The sequence below is a fragment of the Loxodonta africana genome, chromosome 4, assembly GCF_030014295.1.
Source record: "Loxodonta africana isolate mLoxAfr1 chromosome 4, mLoxAfr1.hap2, whole genome shotgun sequence".
Lineage (NCBI taxonomy): Eukaryota > Metazoa > Chordata > Mammalia > Proboscidea > Elephantidae > Loxodonta > Loxodonta africana.
In genome coordinates, this window is record NC_087345.1 from 134,039,306 (window position 1) to 134,062,213 (window position 22,908).

Consider the following 22,908-nt stretch of genomic DNA (forward strand, 5'->3'; position numbering starts at 1 on the left):
TACTAGCAGGGTCATCCAGGTGGAGAGGTGTCAGCGAAGCTTCCAGATAAAGACTAGGAAGAAAGGCCTGGTGATATACTTCTGAAAACTAGCCAAAGAAAACCTTATGGATCATGACAGAGGTTTGTTGGACTTGCTTGCTTTGGACACGTAATCAGGAGGGATCAATTGCTAAAGAAGACCATCCTGTTTGGTGAAGTGGAGGGCCAACGAGGGCAAGAGAGACCCTCAGTGAGATGAACTGGCACAATAGTTGCAACAATGGACTCAAACATGTCAGTAATTGTGAAGACGATGCAGGACTGGGCAACATTTCGCTCTGTTGTCCAAAAGTTCGCCAGGAGTCAGAGTCAACTTAACAGCAGCTGTCTACTGAAAGGTTGGTAGTTCAAACTCCACCAGCGTTCCACTGGAGAAAGATGTGGCAGTCTGCTCCCTTAAAGATTTACAGCCTTGGAAACCTTACTGGACAGTTCTACTCTGTCCTGTGGGGTAGCTATGAGTAGGAATAGGCTCAACAGCAACGGGTTTGTTTTTTTGGTTATCTATGTATCAAATGAGCCCTTGTGGCACAGTAGTTAAACGCTCGCTGCAGACTCAAAGGTCAGCAGTTTGAAACACTAGCTTCTCTTTGGGAGAAAGATGTGGTGGTCTGCTTCTGTAAAGATTACAGCCTTGGAAACCCTATGGGGCAAGTTCTACTCTGACCTACAGGGTCACTATGAGACAGAATCGACTCCACAGCAATGGGTTTGGTTTGTTTTGGGTTTATATATCTATCTATCCACACAACAACTGGAATGATCTCAAGAGTAACGTGCTGAGTGAAGGAAACCAATCTCATACTGTATAGTTCCATTTATATCACATTCTTGAATAATGTTAGAGAGAGGAGAACAGCTTAGTGGTTGCCAAGAGTTAGGGATGAGTGCGTGGGTTCATCTATACAGCGGTAGTACAAGGGAGCCTTGTGGTAATTTCTGTATCTTGATTGTGGTGGTGATTACATGAATCTACATATGTTAAATTGCGTAGAAACACACACGAATTAGTGCATGTAAAACTGGCATGATCTGGATAAACTCTATGGATTTTAGCAATGTCAATTTCCTGGTTTTAATATTGTGGTGCCCTGGTCGCACAGTGGTTAAGAGCTCAGGCTGCTAACCAAAAGGTTGGCAGTTTGAATCTACCAGCCACTCCTTGGAAACACTATGGGGCAGTTCTACTCTGTTCTGTAGGGTCGCTGTGAGTCAGAATCCACTGGACAGCAATAGGTGATGAGTCAGAATCCACTCCACAGCAATGGGTTTTAGTTTAGTTATACAAAATGTTACCATTTGGGGAAACTAGATAAAGGGCTTCAGGAGTCCTCCTCCTTACACTTTTTTTTTGCCACCTGTAATCTGTAAATCTATAATTATTTTTTCAAAGCACCTTAAATTTGTTTTTAATCCAGAGATTTAAATTTTTTTCAGAGAGAGAATTGGCCTGGACACTTAGGCAACCGTACTGCCCGAAGCAGAATTTTTCCCATTCTTTCTGACTTAATGGGTTTATGATTTCAATTTTTAAAAAGTTGTCATTTTGATGCGATTTTAGGAGGGGCATAGGATAAACACATGATCAATACGTTATGTTTCCAAAAGCGATTATTTAAGGGTTTTAAGCAGGGCTGCAGCATTCAGATAGATCACCCTGGTGGTTTCTTAAAGGGTGGATATGAGGGAGGGCAAGACTAGAAGCAGAAAAATATTATATTTCATTGACCTTATGAAATACATTTTTCACACTTTAACATCTCCTAAATTGGAATGTATAGCTATTAGTCAGATAGTAGTCATACTGTATTTGCCATTTCCTGCTCATGAGCGTCAAAACTTGCAAATTGGGTGTCCGACGCTTGGAAGAAAGTTCCAGAGAAAGAAGAGGAACGCTTTTTTGAGAAATGCTACGTCATCACCAAAGCCCTTGATGGCACGCACAGAGAACTACATTGTGCGGAAAATCATGGACATCCAAGACTGAGTCAAAAAAATGAATAACAGCCTGTGAGTGTGAAATCTTAGGAATATTGTTACCATATTATTTCATTTGTTTTCCTTTTCATGTATGTACGGCAGTGATACAGTGTAAAAATCTATATTAAAAAAACCTACACTTTGAACAAGTGTAAAATAAATTTCTAAGTGATAAGAAAAGCATTTTATCACCGTTTATTTGCAACCGCTTTTCTCAGTGGGAAATAAGATAATGATGTTTTACAACTGATGACGTCCAGGCAAGAGAGAAAAGTTGAGCAGGACCGTGAGACGAGAGGAGGGAATTCTTGAAATACTAAGAAGACAAAATTGACTCGATTTAGTGAATTATTGGAGGGAGGGGTAAAGATGAAAGGGAAGGAAATCTAGGATGTCGTCCAGGTTTCTGGTTTGGGCAACTGAGCCTACCTGATAGGACAGGAGGGGTAGGTTTGGGGGCGGGCTAATTTAGGATAATACACCATGAGGTGCTTGGCTGTGTTGAAACCAAGGATTGCTTTGGTAGGACCGAGCCCCACAGTACATGGTATTCGGAGCCGGCGGCTCTGCCCTGGGTTCCGCATCCTCAGAGCAGCTAGCGGTTAAAAAATAGCCAGGAGGAAAGGTGGAGCGGCGTCCAGGGCTGGGAGCCCAATCTGTGCACAGGCTATCGAACCACCGCCCCTTCCAGGACCCTCCCGCGGCCGTCGGCGGAAGCGTTATGATTGGCTGGAGCCACCGGTGCTGCCCGCGGACAGGCCCAGACGCCAGGAACTGCTCAGGAATTGGTTGGCAGGTACCAAACAATGCCTAACTCAAAAGGTGGAAGCCGCTTTTCCAGGGTGCTGGCCGGTATTTCCACCCCGCCCTGTTGCCTAACAAGACAGGTAAGCAAACTCTACTTGTATTGGTCAGTGAGTTTTCCTAACAGCAACCGCTCCTTTCTGGAGTCGGGGATGAAAGGAGAGCTGTGATTGGCAAACTTGCAGGGGCGGGGCAGGCTAGGCATTAGCCGGGCTTCTCCTGGGGGACTTGGCGCCTGTCCTGGACGTTGATTGGGCCGCGGGATTGTTAACGCTACCAGGGAGGCGTGGCCAGCACTAATAAAGACTGGGTCCAGCGCGGCAGCTGCAGTAAGTTCCACCGCAGCTAGAGTTTCGGGTGGTCAGCTAGGGGCGGAGCTCGGAAGTTCCGTCGACTCAGCAGCAGCGTCCCCTTTTCGTCGAGTGTCTCGCCGGAGCCTCGGGAGGAGACGGACCCCCCACTCCCTCTGTCAGAAAAATGTGAGTTGACTCTGGTGCTGGGGACTCAGCACCTCCTTGCCAACTCTCACCCCCAGCGCTGGACTCTGCGGGACGGAAAATGGCGCATTGCAGCAGCTGCGGCGACGCGGGGAACCACGGCCGCGCGCCGCTCCTAGACCGGGCCACCCCGGGGGAGGGAGCCAGCACCCCCATTCCCGCATTGGCCACTAACAGCACCCCGCGGGTGGGATAGGAGGGCGGGGGTCCCCCATTCATTGCAACCTCTCTTTTCGCCTGTGGGGCGCTCCATTCCAGGTCTCGGGTAGTGGAACCCCGGAGAGAGCCAACAGGGGCTTGGAGACATCGGGGTGGGGGGCTCGAGGCCCGCTCTTGTGTCTGACTCTGTAAGTACTTAGGCCTCAGGAAAGACAGGCGTGGGTACACCTGCCACTTAGTAACTCGGGCTGCGCTGCGACCTCTGGGTTTGTGTATGCCCCTCACGCTCCGAGCGTGATGTGCCCCCGTAATGGCAGTGAGAAAAGCTCCAGAAACGTATCTGCCAGTTCTCTGGCGCCAGGTGGGCAGCTCAGAAAGACTCAAGGGACACTGGCATGTGGGTCCACGCAGCCATTCATCCCAAGGCCACCGTACAGAAGGTGTTTTCACCTGTCACAGTCTTAGCCAAGTATTTGGAAGAGAAATAGGGAGAGCTGAGCATCCCTCCCTCCCCCTAACGTTCTCACATTTGTCTCTGCCATCTTCAACCTCACCCCATCCCAAGATCCTGAGGGAGAACCGTGGCTAGACAAATGAATTACTTCCCTGTCAGGACCACAATATGTGTGACAGAGACTTTTCTTTCCGATTACCACCTGGAGCCCTGGTCCTGGATGTATTTGTGCTGCTTCTCTTAGTAACAAAAAAGGCAAGGGTTTACTTGTGTTACATAAGGGTTATAAGTATCCCTGGGCATTTTACAGCTGAATGTTTCCAATGCCCAACAAGTAGTAAGTGAAATGGACCCCCCAAATGGAATGCTTTATAGCTGTTTCACGCTTCCTTCCTTCATTTCTGATTCCATACTTGTGCTTTTAGCTGTATATGATAACTCAAGCATTCTGGTCAAGCCCTATTATTCCAGTTGTTTTCATTTTGGGGAAGGGGATCCCTTTCAGCCGAGTGGTTCCCCACAGCAGCCATGTGGGATGAAAGGAGGGAGATGGAGAACGCATGGTGGATAGCAGGGCATCATGAGGTCTCTGACCTTAATTTTGTCATTGGTGCCACCACCCTGGACTCCTTCCAAGACCAAACACAGGCAGCTACATGCTCATTGGATTTTCCACCTTTAGTTGAGAACTAGATTGCTTAGCTCTGTAGCAGCACAAGAGTCTTGTGGCTTGCATGGTGTTGTAATCTTTCTTTCCTCGGCCTCCCTTGTGTGCTTTAGAGGGAATAGAAAAAGCGATTCCTTAAATGGGGATGAGTCAGGTGTAACCTGCTGGTATATCTCTCTCTGAAGGATTATTCTCTATCTTCTAGTCAGAAAGAAATTCGCTTAGGGAGGAGGAGCTTCTGGGTATTACTTCTGTTGTGATTAGTTGAGGAATTTCATTTTTGATGACTAGTGCAGTTACCCCTGGCTGCTCCTGTGAGGTATGTTTTGTGAGGTTCTGCTTCTGTTTGATGAGGAGTTCTTATTGTAATTTCTATTGTCCATCAACTTCGAGAGAACTCCCTCCAGCCTATGGGTTCTTCCTTTGCAGAGAAAATCTCACACCATAGGTTAGACTTCTGGGAATTCTTTAGGAGGTGAATGTAGCTTCCATATATTGAGACTTAGAGGAGTTCAACTTGGAGAACACATACTAGATTATTGCCGTTTGATATGGATCCCTTAGCCCTAGGTGGTACTGAAAGAACAGTCTCCGTGTGTGTAGGAATGTAAACAAAAGTTTCTTTTGGGGGCATAAGGAGCTAGGGAAGTCTCCTGAGACTTCATGCCAAGTCTAGAAAAGGAAGGGACAGAATGTTTATGATGCATGTACCTTGAGGACTATTTTTAGAATTTTTACGTCCTGTTTGTACTCTTGGAACAGTGTCCATAACTAATGCAGTTGCCTTGGGCCTCAGGCTCTGTCTAAGTGAAACCCCCATCTTCTCTGCCAAAAACAAAGTAAGCCAACAGCCCTGACTCATTCCACCTACATAGGCTTTGCTTTTGGTGATTATCCAAGTTGTTCTTATTCAGAAGCCCCGATATACTACCAATCATTCTGTGGAAACATAACCAATAACTGGATCCCCTTCAGCAGAGTCTGTCACCTTGCCCTTTCTGTTTCTATTCAGGCTTTGCAAAAAAAGGAACAGTTCAGCCCATAGGTTTGTCCTGAAGGTTTATTCTTTTCTCTACTAGTTTCTCCTAACTGGGATTAGGGGTTTCCAGTTTGACTTCATGTGAAAGGCTCTGACAGCCGGGGAAATGCCATTTTGGCCAAGGCTGGCACATTTGCCCCTATAGCCTCTGCACCAGAGGGTGTATTTGAGTTGGGTCTAACATCAGAAGGTAGCCCCTAACAAAATCTCATGGTGCCACCTGGATGACCCTGAGCCCCATCTGAACGTTGTTACAGAATTTTTCATCTTTTACTTCTTACTTTTTTCTATGGTTCGGCTCCCTGCTTGGGGTTGCCCTTCTTATTGCATAAAATCTAATCATAATTTCTTTGGTAGTCCGGGGTGAGAAATACCCCAGTGGCAGGGTTCCTTTCTTGTCTAGGTTACTTTTTGTACTCTGCCCACTTCTCTCCACAGGTCTGCTCCAGCTCAGCCACCTGCCCAGGGGGAAGAAGGGGCTGCCCCAGGTGGGGGTCCTCCCGGCCCTCCTCCTAACATGAGCAGTAACAGACGACTACAGCAAACCCAGGCACAAGTGGAGGAGGTTGGTGGATAGCTGTTTTCTGAATCATGGACGCTTAGAAACAGAAGGGAACATCTTGTCTATTTTTCTCTTTTTTATAGAGGGGTAGCCAAAGGCTCTGGGTTACAGGGCAAAGCAGCCCTTAGAGTTAAGCAGGGCCAGACTCTCTGATTCCCTAGTCTGTGATCCCTCCCATCTGTATTAGGGAGCTTAGCAGCTTTGTTTCTGTGGCCCTCCTCAGGTGGTGGACATCATACGTGTGAATGTGGACAAGGTCCTGGAGAGGGACCAGAAGCTGTCAGAGCTGGATGACCGAGCTGACGCCTTGCAGGCGGGAGCATCACAATTTGAGAGCAGTGCTGCCAAGCTAAAAAGAAAGTATTGGTGGAAAAACTGCAAGGTGGGTTTTCTTTGCTTCTCCCCCTTCTTTTCCTGGGCCCAACTTATAGAAGGCAGGAAAACCCCTCAGGTTCTACATTTCTTCCCTCTGTTTTTTTTTTTTTTAATGGCACAGGATCTCTTCCTTGCAGAACTCTTGGAGGAAAGCCTGAAAACCTCCTTCATAAGATGCATTACCCCATGTTGGCCACCAGGGGAGGCTAGAGTATTCAGAACCACTGAGTGGGAGAAAATGACACTCAGGAGTTTGGAAACGATTAGTGGAGTAGCTTTCCCTAAGTGATTCTCCTGTAAGAAATTCCCACCTAGCCCTTCCTCAGACGTGGTATCAACACAATGGCTCGGGTATTTTTTTTAAATACCTCCAACTTTTGGGAATGAGTTGAACACTTTACAGTGAAAAATGAACCAGTTAAATAAAGATCCAAAGTCTGTATGTATCTCCATTAGAGTTCCTTTTAAAGCCTTAAGGCAAGAGGAACTCAGCAAAAAGGGGCAAACTTCAGGTGCCCTGGTGTTTCCGAGGAGCTACTGCTGTGGTCCAAGGATTATTCTCTGATGAGAAGCAGGAGGGTTGGGCCCTCCCTGAGAGGCTTGCCAGTCTCCTGAGCAGTGTGTGTTTTCTTCCACTGTCTCAGGGATGGAGGAAATTTTCGGTCCCCACACCTCTTGTCCTGGCTTCTTTCCTCCTTCCCAAATCCAAGGGCTCCTTTTTTTGTCAATGTTTCTTCAGATGATGATCATGCTGGGAGCCATCTGTGCCATCATCGTGGTAGTTATTGTAAGTAAGTATCGCTGAGGTTGCTGGTGGGGTGACAAGGTGGGAAGGTCCCGGAGTCTTCTCCCAGCCCTGCCTGCCTGCCTGCCTGCCTGGGGAATGGGGCTGCTCTAACTGAGGTATGGAGACCGTTGCCGTGGGACCATCACTCGGTTTGGGAGGGAGCAAGGGTGGGTATGCTGGCAAAGTCAATGGACTTCCTTGATGGACAAGCCCCCCTTCTGCAAGATAATGCAGAGAGATGGCCCCTCCTGTTCTGAGGAAGTGGGGCTATGCCGTTTATCACTGGCTTGGATCAGAGGGAGACCATGGGAATGGGACACCTACAACTGAAAGACCTCATTATGTCTGTAACTTGATGTAATTTGCCCTCTTGTTTTTCCTGTCTCTTTCTTTTTTCTGTGTGGGACTTCCTGATTCCTGTGTCCAGTCTACTTTTTTACTTGAGAATGTGCCACTCCTCCCCTATTCTCCATTGCCATCCAAACTCATGCCTCTCGCCCTCTGCTCTCTCAACGAACTTCCCTATCTGCCTTCTTACATCCCAACCCAGGCTTCTCTGCCACCCATCCCTCCTTTTTTTTGTTGCTTTCATTTGCACTATGTCCCTCAACACTAGAAATGCTGCTCGTGGCACAGTCTTGAAGTAACTACCTGAAGAGCAACAGCAGGTGCCTCCTCCCTACTCCGTCTTGTTATGTACTCTCAAATTCTCCCAAAGCTAAAAAGAGCTGGAGGCCACGGGAAGGGGGAGGGAAAGGGGAATAGCTGAGGTGCCATGCTGAAGAAGCTGCCAAGATTGGGAGAGGAAAAAGGTATCAATGCTCAGTGTCTTCAGGAAAGGCCAGGCAGCTGGCAGGAGGAGGAGGAGGCTGGGCACAGTTAGGAAAATGGCAGCTCACACAGTGCTGCCTTGGCTACTTCACCTGGAACTTTCTTCCTCTGCCAGCCCTGAAAGAGGATCCTGTGGGTGGGCCCATCGTCCAATTCTGTCCTAGTGAAATACTCTTTTAGAAAGTAAAACCTGTTTTGTTTTTTTTTTTCCTGCCGTTGTTTCTAATCTGTTAGTTCAAGATTTTCTATATCTTCAGGGATTTTACAACCATTCACTTTGTTCTCTCTAGGCCTTGAGAACAAATACTTATTGAGAAAACACTGGGACTCTCATTTCCATTCTAGAAGCAGTCCCATAAGCTCCTAACTGGAATGGACCATCTCTTCTTCAGATTCTTTGCAGCACTCTGTATTGTTCATGAAGGGCACCAAGTAATTTCATATAGCCAAAGTTTTGGACTCAGTTCATTTTAATTGTTGACATAGAGAGAGTGCCTGTTAGTTACAGAGAAACTGAGGTAAGGGCCTGATTTAAAAATAAGCTTGAAGGGGGGGAAAAAAAAAACCTTAGAGGAAGCTATTTCTTGCCCTCTCACTGAGGAGAGTCTTGTTCCCCCCTGTTGATAAAGGAATGTGAGGGTGTTAGAAGTGAGGGTCTAGGGAATCCTCATCACCCCTGTGTACTTGCCAAAGACAGAGATAAGGCAAGAGATCCTTTCTGGGGTTTGGCCCATCCGAGTGTTGAGAGAAGTCTGGTGTACCCAGCAACTCAGCCTTTGGGTGGGAGGTGTGACAGCCTGTAGACCAGTGTGTTTGTGAATTGCTGCATTGTCACGGGGCCGTCTCAGCTAGAGCCACCTCTCTGTTCTTCCTGCTGTATGTTCCCCTTCAAAACTCCCTGCCTTACCCCTCTGAATTCTACTTTGCCCCCTTACTTTTTCTCCTCTTTGCCTGGTTTATGGGTACAGACAGTGGCACCTGAGGACGGGAGCTGCTCGGCCTGTCTTGCGGGCTACTGCTTGCCTTCAGGATAGGGTGTTGTGTGGGATAGACCGAGGTCCTTACTGAATGGGTAAGGAGAGTAGGGCAGGCTGGGAACAGAGGAGGAATACCTGCAGCCCTTGATATCGTCCATCCTCCGGCCCACAGGCAGGGGAGGCCAAGGCCGTGCTGGGCTGGGTCAGGATGCTCACTTCCCATGTAGCAGCATTTCATCGTGCAAAACCATCCTTCCTCTCCCTTTGCCCCTGTTTTCCGCATTCCCTTCGTCCTGCCCTGGGCAGGACTGAAGAGCTGGAAGAAAGCAGTCAGTGTACCCTCCCACCGGCCCCCCTCGAAGGTCTCCACTCTCCCCTGGGCTCCTCCTTGTCTAATGGAGGGGTCACCGCTGGAGAAGAAACACCACTGTCCTCGATGTGTCCCAAGCCTGGAGCAAATCTGCCCTCTTGGCCCACCCAGCCCTGTCATAGGAATTATTTTCTGAGTTTCTGTCCCTCCGAGGCACACCACAAGTAGTTGGCTTTGTTCTTTTGGGGGCGTTAGCCCTTCTACTTTCTTTCTCACCCCACCCTGTGCCCTCTTCTGTGTCTTTGCTCTCCCCTCTCCCTCCCACCACCCATGTGCATGAGCAAATATGCAACTCAACCCCGGGACTTTGCAGTCAAATGGAGCTGAGCTTCCCACATCCCCTTCTTCGGTTTGCCATGAGCCGTTGTGGGGTTTCCACTGTGTGTCTGTCGTCACCTCTTTGTCTTTTTTCCTAGCCCCAATCTCATACCTGTATAGAGTAATAAAGTTGTATTTCCACCAAAGGCATGTGGCATATTTACCAATTTCATGTATTCTTGAGCAAAGGCTAAAAATACAAATTCCTACCACTAAACTGACTTGGTTGTTGTTTGGGTTGGAGGAACTGGGGAGGGGGAGGAGGGGAGTACCGGTTCTTTCTAGTAGTCTGATGTTGCCTGGGGCCGGAAAGGCTGGCTTCTGTGTGCTGTATGGTCTTCAAGAGATTAAAGATCTGTGTCGGCAGAGGAAGTGGTCTCTGCTTTCAGCGTTAGTACCTGAAGCAGTCCCACTCTCGCAGGTGCTCGTGAGAGGAAGTGCTGACAGGAAGTTGAGTGGGCTTCTCACACTGGCAAACAGCTGCAGGCTTTCTCAGGCATCTCCCATTTACCTCCTTCCGAGGTTCTCGGCCTGCCCGGCCTGTCCCAGGGGACCCGCCCAGATGAGGCCTCCAGTGAACACCCTGTGTTCCCCATCGCCCTCACATTGTTTTCTTTTGCTGAGTTCCACTGTTTCGACCACATACATTTTAGAAATGAATTAAAGGCAAAATCTCTCCCCTTCAGATGATGGGGGAAGGAGTTCTTAGGTATCCTGAAATGGCCACTGTCTGAAGGAGCCGAAGGAAGGTTTTGCAGAGCAACTGAGATGGAGCCACAGGGCTGCTTCTGAGGGCCTTTGATTCACACCTTGAACACTTTGCAAGTTGGAACAGCTAGGCTTGGGGACAGGGCTCAGTTGGGTCCAGTGTGGGGACAGACGGGGAAGTGGAGAAGCATTGTCTCAGAGCTTACAAGGGACTTTTATTTTGACACACCCCAGTGTTTATGAGTGGTGGGCCAAACCCCACACTTTACCCTATTGTCCCTCACTTTCTTAATTCCTTCCTGTTTTCTTTCCCCATCATTTCATCCCAAATCTGGCTCTCTTATGTTAACCTCCACCCAGACATTCTGCCTTCCTGATGCCCTCTCACCTCTACATTTTCTCCCGTGGTGTATCTGCCCAGGGCCCACAATGAAGGTAGAGACTGCACAGCGAGAGCCAGAGTCAGTGTCCCGGAAATCTGGTGGTTTCTTCATGCCTTTCTTGGGGCCTGTTTGAGCTCTAGGGCCTAGGATCTCTCCAGAGTCCCTCTGGGGGAATTTGACTACTCTTCTCTGAGGCAGGAGAGTGGCTACCCAGAGTTCCTCAGAATCTCAAGAACCTTGGCGAGGTGGCTAGGAGACAAGATGAAACAAGATTAGTTTTAGTTGGGGTAACCCCAAAAGCAGGGGGCTGTGGTGGCTGGGCCGGCTGGGAGTTGGGGTGCTTGGACTTCATCCTTGGTTGGGATGGGGAGGTGGTTAGAGTGGGCTGATCTATGGGGGTGGGGGTTAGAGGCCAGAGCTGAGGGCAGCCAGGCTCTTACCTTTTCGCCTCTGAAGCCCCAGGAACAACAGTGCAAGAAGGAAGAGGCTGCTGGCAAAGATGATTCCAAAGGCCATTCTCCTCTCTGTAGGTTAGAGCAGTGCGGGATAGAGTAGGCTGAGCCCTCAACCCCAGTGTCTGCCCCAGGGAGGAGGAATGGGGAGGAATGTGTGTTTGTGAGTCCCTGGTGGAGGAGCTCATATCAGATACCCTGCCCTCACCCAGGGCACAGGGAAGCATTCATACTTGTTGAGTGTGGTTGGATGTTTGTGTGTGTTACTCCATATAGTTCTCTACCTCTTCCCACCTCAGGACGGTTTTAGTTTTTTTAAATTGATTTGCAAGAGAAGTTTAGATTAGATTAGTTGTGAACAGTGATTTTCTAGGTAGCTGGGGAAGAATGGGAGCTGAGACAAAAACCTCTGTTCTCAGGAAACTAACAGTCTAGTGAGAACCAAATCATGCCTACTGCTGCTGTGTTTGCATTTCTAAGTGCAGATTCTCTCTTGTTTAAAACCTTCCACTGACCTTCTGTGGCTTTCAGGATGAAGTTCAAGCTTGAAGGGCCATCATGGTCATGCCACTAACAGCAATAGAGGGTTTAAAACTGGAGGAGAGCCAGGCTGTTTTTCACATTTTCTGTTTGACCAGTTACTAGGGTAGGTGACCTTGGGCAAATCCGTAAGTGCCAGTTTACTCATCTGTAAAGTGGAATCACATCTAAAGGGCTTAGTACAGTGCTTGACTCATGTAAATGCTCAATAAATATAATGACCTTTCAAGCTTCAGTGCCTTCCATGTCCCCATTTGTCCATATATTTTGGCTCTAGCTATGCTGAGCTTTTTGCAGTTCCCCAGAGTCTTAAGCTGCTTTATAGTTTGGCTGTCACATCTGCTGTTCTTTCTGTCTTGAGTGTTCCCTTTCCCCTCAGTTAGCTAACTAGACTCAGATGTCTCTTATAGGTCATCTTCCCTGACTCCTAGTCTGTTCTCCAACTGGACTAAGCTCCTTAAGGCAGGATCAGGAATTGCTCAGCCTTGATCTCCAGCCGGCAGCACAATGCCTGACACACTGGAGCTGGGCTGTAATGAAGTCTCAAAGGATGTGTAGCTGGAGCTGTGGAGGCTGCCATCTTGGGAAAGATAAACCTAGCAGCAGAAGGCAGGACATGAAGAAGCTGAGACTGAACAAAGCCATGGGAAGCAAAAGAAGGCCAAAGAAGTGTTGGGGGCAGGACAACCAGGAGCCCAAGTCTGGAGGTGGGGAAAAGAGGGCAGCCCAGTACCTGGTGGGGCAACCCAGGCGCTGGCCCCAAGGGGCTCCTCTAGGGAGATGTGCGTGATCTGGCAGGTGTAAGTGGCGCCTGCAGAACCAGGGTCTGCTGTCAGGGAGGAAGAGATGCTGTAGGTGCCTGCCGTGCTTTGCCTGAGGCTGGAGAAGGAGGCCCCGGGGACTTGGACTGGGGTTCCGCCTAGCTCCTCTCGTGTCCACATCACAGCCACATCCAGAGGATAATAGCCAGCAATGTTGCAGATGAGGGTGGGTGGCTGAGCTTCATTTACCAAGTTCAGTTGTATTTTGGGGGAAGCTGGAAGAAAGAGTGAAGAATAAGACTTCAGAGAGATCCATCTGGGGACAGCAGAGGAGCCTAAAGATTTCTCTTCTGCTGAGAGTAAGAGTAGGTTGTGGAGGCTGAAGTTTCCTCCTCAGTGGTGTACCAAGGAGTGGGATGTGAGGGATGCATCCTGGTACAGGCAATAAGGGGTACATTTTCCATTAAAAAAAGAAAAAAACAAACCCACTGCCGTTGAGTTGATTCCAACTCATAACTACCATATTGGACAGAGTAGAACTGCCCCACAGGGTATCCAAGGAGCACCTGGTGGGTTCGAACTGCCGACCTTTTGGTTAGCAGCCTTTGCTCTTAACCACTACGCCACAAGGGTTTCCACATTTTCCATAGGTAATTAAAAAAAAATAGTAAAGCCAACTAAAGGTTGGCTTGCTTTTTAATATCATGACAAGACAGCCGTTTTAAAGGTATCAGTGATAAAGTACTTCTCCAGATCAGGACTGCCCAAAATGACAGGGGTGATGGGAGCCAGCTAGCCAGGGCAGGGCAGCAGGATTCTGGGCTGGGAAATTCTCGATGGGATTATCCTGGAATCCAAAGGGATACCTTATCTGATGCCATCTATACTTCTGGGATGGAGAAGGCATTTAGGTTGTGGAAAATCAGTCTGCCACTCTAAAAATTGCCCTTCTGTTTGGACCCCAATCTGGAAAACACTCCTAATGGGCATCTCTCTACCTGTTCCCCAGGATAACTGAGTCCTGGCCTCACCTCGGACGTTGAACTGGATGATTTGTTGAGCTCGGTACAGAGAGGTGGTGATCTGGCAAATGTAGGCCCCCTCATCCTTTGGAGTGAGGCTGGGTAGCGTAAGTGAGGCATCCCCAGCCATGAGGAGCTGCTCAGGTTCTAGGGTAGCACCTTCCCTCTTGGCCTGCCCCTGTCCTGTGGTCCAGCTGTACACCTGCTGGCCACTGCCCTTATGCTGCAGCCGCCACTCCACACCGATAAGGTCCAAGCCTGGTGCCATGGAGAAGACACAGTGCAGGGAAGCTGAGGCCCCCAGCAGGAAATTCAGTGACGGGGTCTGTGTTGTCACCTGGAACTCCACTGTGGTGAGAAAAAGTGGGATGAGTAAGGGTTTCTTTCTCCTTGAGGTGATCTGATTGCTGAGCTCTGGGTGTACTTGCGGGAGTTTGGCAGGTTGTGAGCACGCACTTGCCCCTGCTTCCTCCCCTGGACAAGGAGGCCAGCCGAGCTCATTTCCCGTCAGGTGGAGCAGAACAGAGATAAAGTGGCAAAATGTTAACACCTGGTGAATCTATGTGAAGAGTATATGGTGTTCATTGTATTATTATTTTACCTTTTCTGTAGATGTGAAATAGCCCAAAATAAAAAAGGGGGAAAATACCTAACAGTGCTAGGACTATGGTAGATATTGCCCAGATGTAAGGACCCTTCCTTTCTGATGCAGCAGGATAAATGTAGGTTAGACAATAGAAAGGGTAGCATGTTTTGGTCCTTTCCACAGATAGGAGGGTAGCCCCCTCATCTTGTCTGGGCTTGAGTGTATCTTCTTGGGGGCAAAATATTGGATAAGATGGACTCTGGAGGATCCTTTCATCATGATCTCAATGTCTTGTGCCCTCTAAGAGTGCTGAATTGAAAAGGCCCAGGACTTGGGCTCTGCTAGTACGAGACTGGGAACACGTGCTAGTTTATCTCTATGTAAAAGATATTTGAATCCATCCTTGTGCTCTGCTCTGATTATCTTTAAGCACCAGGCCAGGCTAACTTTTCACTGGGAGAAAACTGGTGTTTGGCTCAGTAAGACTATTACAGACAACACATATAAAGGGCATTATGTGCCTTATTTCCTCGTAGCCACCCAGTAAGGTGAAATTATCCCCACTTTGGAGATGATACATAGCTTGACCTTGTGTTTGGACCCTCAGGATTCTCTTCTTCTGTACTCTGGTCTTCAGGAAGCAGGAGCACTGAGGCCCCGGGGGCACCCTGAGATGACCTAGGTGGTGGATTATTCTCTTCCTTCTCCCCCATCTCTGCCCTCTTTTAAAAAAATAAAACTTCTTTCCTGCTCCATGCTTTTCGTTTTCTTACCTGCAGTCCGCACAGTGCCCTGGGGGCTCAGGGGCAGGTTTACCGCGGGGTGTCCTGCAGCCCCAGTCTCAGCATCACCGAGGGTCTTCATCACCATGGAGATACCAGGTCCCCCTCCAAACACCTGTACGTTGGTGATGAACCAAGCTGCTGTCCCAAGAGTGGCGTCTTGTCTGGCCTGGATAAAGTAGTGTGAGATCTCACAGGTCACCTCCTTCCCACTGCAGTCAGCGTGGAGCAAGGCCTCGGCCTGGGGAATCTGTACCAGGTCCACTGGGGAAGAAGGGTGGCACACAGGTCGAGTTGGATTGAGAACACGGGGTCAATGGGACTCAAGTGGGTGTGTGTACTCAGGAACTGGTTAAATAGCAGGGCTGTCCCGGTGGAGGGAGCCCAAAAGGACTAAAGACAGAGTAGAGGGCTCTTACCTGAGGCCTCAAAGATAACAGGTAGATTGTCTTTGGCCAGAGTGTCCATTTGGAAATCTGTGAAGCCTTCCAAGGAGCCATCATCCAATACTGGCACCTGCTTCAGCACGAGCAAGGCCTTGGCCCTGTTCTCATTACTGGCCAGAGTCCCATGGTGCCCACTATCCTTCACCAAGAAGCAATCTAAGACCACGTCCACTGCCCGCCACTGCCTTTCTGTCACAGGGGACTCTGTAGGGAGAAGGCTGGGTTAGCACCCTCTTACCCAGAAAGTTACTCCTGTATTTGCTTCCCACCTTACTCTCCCAAACTGTGGCCTCATCAAGAGGTAAAAGTTGCCTTCCAGCATCCCAGCCGTCTCTGTGTTCTTTTACCTTGTCAAAATCTGTTTTCTGGAATTCACCTGCTACTCCAGGAAGGTACTCCTTGGTGTGAAATATTTAATGTCCTGAATTTGCCTTGCTCAGTTTTTACTCTTATTTCCAATTTTTGAACGGAAGACCATTTCCTCAGTCAAAGGAATTCTCAGCAGAAGCAATAGATTGGCAGATACTGGGGCAGTGGCCATGGGGAGAGGAGACTGCTAATGCTAGAGGCCCTGGCAGCCATCTTAAGTTTCTCCAACCACCCCGCGGAATCAGCTTCACTTTCTGCCGTTACAGGTAGCTTTCCCCTCCCCCACCCCTGGAGGGGGCACCTACTGAATGGTTTTCCTAGCCTGGGGAATGCTCTCAGGCTAGCGCCCTCTCCTGTAGGACAGTGATGGACAGCGACTGCCCCACAATATCCACAGAAAAAAAAAAGGCCCCTCTTAATTTGGTCTGTCCCAACACACTGTTGGGTCCTTACTTGCCAGCCCCTGAGCCTTTCTTCTGTTGGGGTTAGAAGGCTATTGGAAGCTGTCCCTGGCCCCTTTGCCCTTCTGGAATCTAAGGGAGAGTGGCTAAAAGATGCTTACAATAGCCCCAAGGCCCCCCTCCCGTGTGTGTGCGCGCGCGCAGGCGCGCACACACACACACTCACCGGTTTCTGCTGCTCCCAAAAAAGCCAAGCAGAGCAGCAGGCACCACACTGCGTCGGTGCCCATGGAGGCTGCTCTGAGCCCCCTTCACCCACTCCCTTCTCCACGATCCCAGTGTTTGCAAGGTCCTGAGCTGGAGAAGAGCAGGCCGGCTCTCGGGAACCCCCCTTGCTGGCCGGCAGCAGCCTGTCGGTTTCTGTTCTGTCAGCCTACTTTCGCTTTCACTTGGGAAAGTCTTTCTGTAGCTGCCTTTGGGAGAGGCTGTTTGTAGCCACTGTTGGAGCTCCGTTCACTGTTCTTCCTTCTCTACACACACTCACTGAAGAGTCCAAGACCTGACTTTAGTGTACTGTTTTGCTCCCTACCAGCCCCAAGAAGGTGGGAATATAAGTGTGGGTGGGACGGGGAAACTGGCAGCCAGAAGCAGGATCGCCAGTGGCCTGGGGAACCTTCCCTTATTTTGTTAGTGCTTCATCCATGTCTCCACCCCCTCGGGCAGGCTCCAATGCAAATCTGCAGGGAGAAAGCACCTCTCTGCAGATCCCCAATCAGAGAGCCTGGGAGTGGCCTGGGTTCTGGGACTGGAATTTCAAAGAGCCAGACATCTGCAGTGTGTGGTAATCTGTCACTTTATTTTGCTGATTTTTAGGTCAGCGATACAATATGTGGGGTTTTTGTAGCCGGAAGTGTGTTTTACAGCCAGAACCCCACCCCTCTTGCAGCCCAGAGAAGCTGGCTCCTGCTTCCCACCTCCAGCTCATTCCCACTTGTCCTCGTCATTGCCAGTCCCATAAACCCACTTTTTCAAGTCTGTACACAGGAAAGGGTCCTGATGAGAGGATGGTATTGAAGTTGGGGTGCCAGGTCTAGTTCCCTCTGAATGGCCAGATGGGCTGGAGTGGAAGCTAGGGCTTTATGGCATGACCCCGCACCCTCACCCTGGTTGGCTCAGGGGTAGGCAGTGGGCTCCGGTTTGCGGTAATCCTCCTGGATGGGAATGGCTCCGCCTTCCTCCTCTCTGGGGCAGCTGTAAGCACAGGGCTCTGCAGGCTCCACTGGGTTTTCTCCTTTGTCTACAGAAGAGAAGGGTGATGAGTCTTGGACAGCAGTGGGGAGGGGGTGAAGGGAAACAGATGAGCGAAGGCGGGGAAGACTGGGGGAGGACCGACAGCTAAAGAGAAGAGTTAGGAGGGACGCAGGGTTGGTGCAGATGGAGCTGGGGGAGCTTCAGTGAAGTTGGAGGCAGGGGCAGCGGGGCTGAGATGGTGGGGTAGGGTGCAGCAACAGGACTGCAGACCTGTATTTTGTCTCTTACTTGATCCATGTTTTCTTTGTTGGTGGAGGAACAGGACTCCGCCCAGGGTGAAAGCAAGTAGCATTCCAGAGAGGACCACAAAGATGCGGATACAGTCTGAGCTACACAGGGACCTTTGGGCTGTGAGAGGCAGGGGACACACTGGAGTTTGGAGGAGGGCCTAGCCCTTAACTCCCGTCAGCCTAGCCTGCCTGTCCCCTTTTGCCCACCTCCTCACCCTCACCTTTGGACCAAAGTCCTCTCCTGATTGCTAGACTTTGCTTTTCCCTGCTCCTCTTGTCCCTACTCCTAGGAACTTTCTGTCTGGCTTCCCTCCTGCACTCTCCTGTGTATGTACTCTGGGGTGGGGGTTGGGGAGGACACTCACGTGGCCAATGGGTAGAGCGTGCAGGGGCAGGCAGCCACCTGGAATGAGCCAGAGTCTGCATGGGCCTGATGCTTCTGGCCTCTGCCATCTCTGGAAAAACAGGCAGGATGAGTACAGCAGGCAGCCTCATGGGGCCTAAGAGGTACTGGATGAGATGGAAATGAGGAGACAGGCTGACCAAGCAGCTCAGGTGTGGGAGAGTGTAGTGGGTGTGGTAGTGGGGAGTGCTGGTTGGCATCTCACCCTTACCTCAAATGACCAGACGAAGGGTTGCCTGGAACTTACTTTCGGCATAAGGTAAGCTGGTGGGTTGTGGATGTGGGCCTGGGGCTTGAGGCAGACGAGTGGTCAACAAGGGGTTTGGGAGCTGATCACACTCGGTACACTCCTTGTCCCGGCACTGCCAGCCATTGGGGCAGGCACACTCGGCATTGGCGGTGATGGTGCAGTTGCGGATGCGGAGACCTGGGGAAAGAGGTGGCCGGAGATGCACAGACGCTCAGGCCTTCAGAAACCTGTAAGGTCCACCTGCTTCTTCCTCTCCCCACACCCCCATCCCATGTCCACCTCTAGGACAGGCTTCCCCCTTTCTATTCCCACCTCCCAATCCCACAAAGTCTGCTCTCCCTCACTGTCCTCCAGTGCCTTTGTCCAGGGAGCTATATTACAGTTATTATGGAAAAAATGTGGACCTTTTAGAAATTTCATAGGTTTGGAAATAGAAACCATGACAAACAGATACAGCTTACATAATTTTCTCTCTTACTGATACAACTTATGGTTGAAGTATAATACATATGTATGCTTGTAGGGAAGTATGATATACATGTAAGTGTAAAGCTTGATTAAAAAAAATGAGTTTGTACAAATTAAACACAAATATGTAGCCAGCACCCAGATTAAGAAACAAAAGATGACCAGCATCTTGGAAGACCCCTGATGCTCCCTTTTAGTCACTAACCCCCCAAGAGTAGCCACTATTCTGACTTCTAATGCCACAAATTAGTTTTGCCTATTTGTATACTATAGAAATGAAATCATGCAGTATGTACTCATTTGGGTTTGTCTTCCACAATTCTGTGAGTTTCATCCATATTGTTGAGTATAATTGCAGATTGTTCATTCTCATTGCTACTATTAATAGGCATTTGGGTAATTTCCAGTTTTCACCAATTAGGAATAGTGTTGCCGTGACTCTTGATGTGTTTTTAACTTTACTTGGGAGTTATCTGATTACTGACATTCTTTACCATTAAAATATACATTTTACTCAAGTGTAGGTGTCAGGTGCTGTGTGGCTATCAGTCAGCTACACTGGGCTGGGCCGGGCTGGACTCGCAGGTGGTTGGGGTTGAGAGGAGGGTGATTCTGGGGCAAACAGCAACACCTGGAGGTGGGCCAGCTTAAGTAGAGCCTGGTAGGACCTTAGGGTAGTGCACTCATGGGGACCTGGGAGAAGAACCATGATAGAGAGAGGAACCTACGAAGAGAGGGGTTGGAAGGAAGGTTGGGAGGATGCTAAAGACTGCTGTCAGCTGTAATCATTTCCCCTAGGATATGCCTTTTGCCAGGGAAGGGAGAGAGACAATTTCCATCTTCTCCTTATGCCCCTGTGAGTGCTTCCTCGTGAGTTCTGATTTGAGTTCCTACTAGAGGTGAGTTTCCTTGTGGCTTACTAGGAATTGTAAGCCAGCCTGGACAAGGAGCTGCAAGGGAAGAGTGAGAAGAGCCTGAAAGAGTGATGGGAGGAGGGGACAGTATGGGAGGTGGGAAGGGAAGAGATAGATAGGCAATGGTGGAGAAGATTAGGGAGGGGTGATTGTGAAGGTACCTCCTAAAAGGAAAAGAGAAGAGTTAAAGAAGAGGCCAGGGTGACTAAAATGGCTGAAGTAGCAGGAGTATCCAGAGACCTGGGCATTCCATTCACTATGTATATAACCTGTGACCTGATTTCAGGCACTTCCCTATCTTGAACAGATGGGAATACTGAGGTCCAGAGATGGCCGAACTCATTCAGCCTCCTCCCCATCTCCTTCCCTGCTGCAGTACCCTGGGGCCTTATGTAACCTGGTGCTTGCTGCCTGAGTGCTTGGGGATCTGTTGGCTGGGTCTACAAAGAAGGATCATGAACTGGCCTGGCTTGGAACACAATGGAGGGAGTGGGGATGGGCTTAGTCCTGGGAAAAAGGCCTTCTGGTAGTGCCTCGCAAAGTGAGTGGTAGAGGCCTTGACTTAAGATTTCAACCCTGCTAGGGCTGCTGCCAAGAAAAGAAAATCATCCATTAATAATCTTACTTGTAAATTAAGAGGACTGAGGAATATGTCTTTTGTATTAAAAGTGTGGCCATTTGACTCTTTTGCAATGAAAAAAAAACTTTTTTTTTTTTTAACGAGTGCAATATTAAAAAGCCCAGTGAGACCAAACATATTTTACAGTTAAGTAATTTACAAGCCTTAATCCTGTCTTGCTGAAGAACATTTGTTTGAAGGGGCTGCATTAAAATCTGTACTTTAGTGTATACTGATATGTAGTTCCTGAAATTCTAGCCAAAATGGAGAAATAATAGAAGAATTTATCCGCACAGCTACAGATATTACCTTTCTTAATTTTTAAGAAAGGTATAATTACAAAGGCAAAAAACACAGGTCACATTTTTGTTTTCCTAAATTGGCTTTTGTGCAAAAAAAGGGTTGATCCCCATTGGCTTACAGTATTATTTCCGTAGAAAGATGTATTCCAAGTTTCAAACAGCCAGTCTACCAACATGTGCTCTGGGAATACAGCCAGTTCATCAGTAGGGGGTTGCTTGTCTGAAATGTGTGTTCTTAGAGCGTCTTCCTGCTCTTACTGTCTTAATCCTGTCCGCGATACACTCTCACCAATCCCTCAAATTCTGCTCATCCCCTTTCCCTGAAATACTAGATTTCTCACCACATCAATACAAGCCCGCCCCCACAAGCCCCCAGTGTGGCCCACACTTGCCATGAGCCTGGAAGCAGGCTGAAGCCTCTGCTCGTCATCCTTTCTGCTTCTTCACGCCCAGCTTGCCAGCCTTGCTTACCAAATACTGTCCAGTGTCATATCACACACCCCAAGCCCTTCAGCCCCCTTGCCCATCTCACCAAAGTTACAGTGCCGACAGCTCTCACAGTGGGGCCTGGTATGGTGGTCTGGCGAGAAGGAGACCCCTGGTACACATGGCTTACACCGAGCAGCCTTTCCGTGCCCGTCACAGTCCTTCACTAGGAACGTTCCTGTGGGACAGGGTCCAGTGTCAAGGCCACGAAGCCCCTTCCCCTTCTCTGCCTCTTCAAGGCAGTACCTCCCAGCTGCTACATGATTCCTCTTCTTGCTCGAGCTGTCTCACCCTCTGCTTCCCTTTACCTTAAACTGGCTGCTCTCTCCCTCACTCCTTCAGCTCCTGCCCAGGCCTGCTGTCTTACCTGGCTCACACATCTGGCAGCACAGGTCTCCCTGAGCCTGGTAGTGCCTCTCTGGACAGCCATTGGGGCCTGGGGCAGCTAAGAGCCCCACCAGGGTCCCTAGAACCCACAGACAGCAGGGAGGTGGCCAGGCCATGGCTCTTGCCCAGGGAGCTCTTTGCCCTCTGTTGACTGCTGGCCTCTCTGGCTGGTACTCCCCAGCTGGGTGCTGGTGCCTCTTTCTCGTCACCTCCTTGGCAGTGGCTGAGGTTCCTCACCGAGTTGCCCCACTTCAAGTGGCAAGTCGACCTTTGATGGCAGTTGTGATCCTAGAACGCCTGTTGTAGTTGTTTTTTCTCTCACAGCAGCAACCTCCGCCCTCTTCTGCTTTCAGTGTGCTGGGAGGGTATTAAAGAGCAAACCCTGTCAGACCTGCTGCTCTTCAAAGGTGCCCCTCCAACACACCAGCCTCCCCTTGGTTTCCGCCCCTCTCGTGCTTATGAAGAATTTAACCCATCTGTGCCTGCCTGTTTTACCAAATGTTGGTTGTACACAGTTGCCCACCTCTTTTCTTTATGAACTTGTACACAAAGTCACCCAAACACACCCCTGTTCACAGCTTACAAACTAACGTGAATGTTGCCCCTCTTGCTTCCCCATCTCTCTTCTTTCACAAAGATAACCAGCTTAAAGAAGGAAGGGGAACAAGAAGTGAATATGTGTTCAAGCCTTTTATCTGAAACTCTTGGGATCAGATATGTTTTGAAATTCCGACTTGAGGTTTTAGAAAGAAACTAGCACCACATATTACCAAACACCCTCATGGAGCTGAGACAACACTCAATCCAACACAATATTTCTGTAGCCAAACATTTGAGTATTTACACTAAGTGGGATGAATAATGACTGTAACTGGCTTTGCATCCACTGAGATCTGATTTTATGGTCAAAAGAATTTGCTACAGAATTATTCAGAATTGCAGACAAGGGGCTGTAGACCTGTTTCTCTTCTGTTGTAGACACTATGCTAGGAAATCACAAGCAGTCTCATTTTGTCTTCGTGTCAGCTTGTGATAGAGGTATTACCCACTGCCAGGTAGCCTCCTTCCCTCTCAGACCCCTGCTTACTCCTCACTGAGCTCTCTCTTTACCTCCTCCCTCCTCACCTCTAACTGTGTCAGTCACTGGTGTCCTGGAGCACCTGGGGCGTCTCCTCTCCTGGCCTTGTGTATCTGGGGTTAAAGGTAACTTCCTATTTGGGTCATCTC

General features: G+C 49.1%; 3 protein-coding genes across 6 annotated transcripts; 1 reads left to right on the forward strand and 2 right to left on the reverse strand.

Annotated features, from left to right (window-relative positions):
* The first annotated feature begins 1,804 nt into the window (after nt 1–1,804).
* Nucleotides 1,805–8,795, forward strand: VAMP1 (vesicle associated membrane protein 1). The gene is made up of 4 exons (XM_023549045.2): nt 1,805–3,304; nt 6,080–6,206; nt 6,427–6,585; nt 7,318–8,795. Coding segments are annotated over exons 1-4 (354 nt in total). The 5' UTR covers nt 1,805–3,302; the 3' UTR covers nt 7,384–8,795.
* TAPBPL (TAP binding protein like) lies at nt 8,365–16,939 on the reverse strand. 3 transcript variants are annotated; one of them, XM_003410787.4, is made up of 7 exons: nt 16,538–16,939; nt 15,515–15,745; nt 15,087–15,359; nt 13,737–14,075; nt 12,678–12,980; nt 11,393–11,476; nt 8,365–10,285 (listed from the first exon to the last, which is right to left on the reverse strand). In XM_003410787.4, the coding sequence occupies exons 1-7, from the start codon at nt 16,599–16,601 to the stop codon at nt 10,209–10,211; spliced, it is 1,371 nt and encodes a 456-aa protein (XP_003410835.2). In that variant the 5' UTR covers nt 16,602–16,939; the 3' UTR covers nt 8,365–10,208. The 3 variants fall into 3 exon arrangements, 2 of the variants coding, with proteins under 2 accessions (XP_003410835.2, XP_010589121.2); XM_010590819.3 differs by having other exon boundaries at nt 8,365–11,201; XR_002785914.2 differs by lacking the exon at nt 8,365–10,285 and having other exon boundaries at nt 11,920–12,980.
* Nucleotides 16,940–17,115: 176 nt separating this feature from the next.
* CD27 (CD27 molecule) lies at nt 17,116–22,075 on the reverse strand. Of its 2 annotated transcripts, none has more exons than XM_023549044.2 (6): nt 21,662–22,075; nt 21,341–21,472; nt 18,503–18,682; nt 18,218–18,307; nt 17,833–17,970; nt 17,116–17,608 (listed from the first exon to the last, which is right to left on the reverse strand). In XM_023549044.2, the coding sequence occupies exons 1-6, from the start codon at nt 21,795–21,797 to the stop codon at nt 17,484–17,486; spliced, it is 801 nt and encodes a 266-aa protein (XP_023404812.1). In that variant the 5' UTR covers nt 21,798–22,075; the 3' UTR covers nt 17,116–17,483. The 2 variants fall into 2 exon arrangements, with proteins under 2 accessions (XP_023404812.1, XP_003410834.1); XM_003410786.3 differs by having other exon boundaries at nt 17,851–17,970; nt 21,662–22,069.
* Nucleotides 22,076–22,908: the final 833 nt, after the last annotated feature.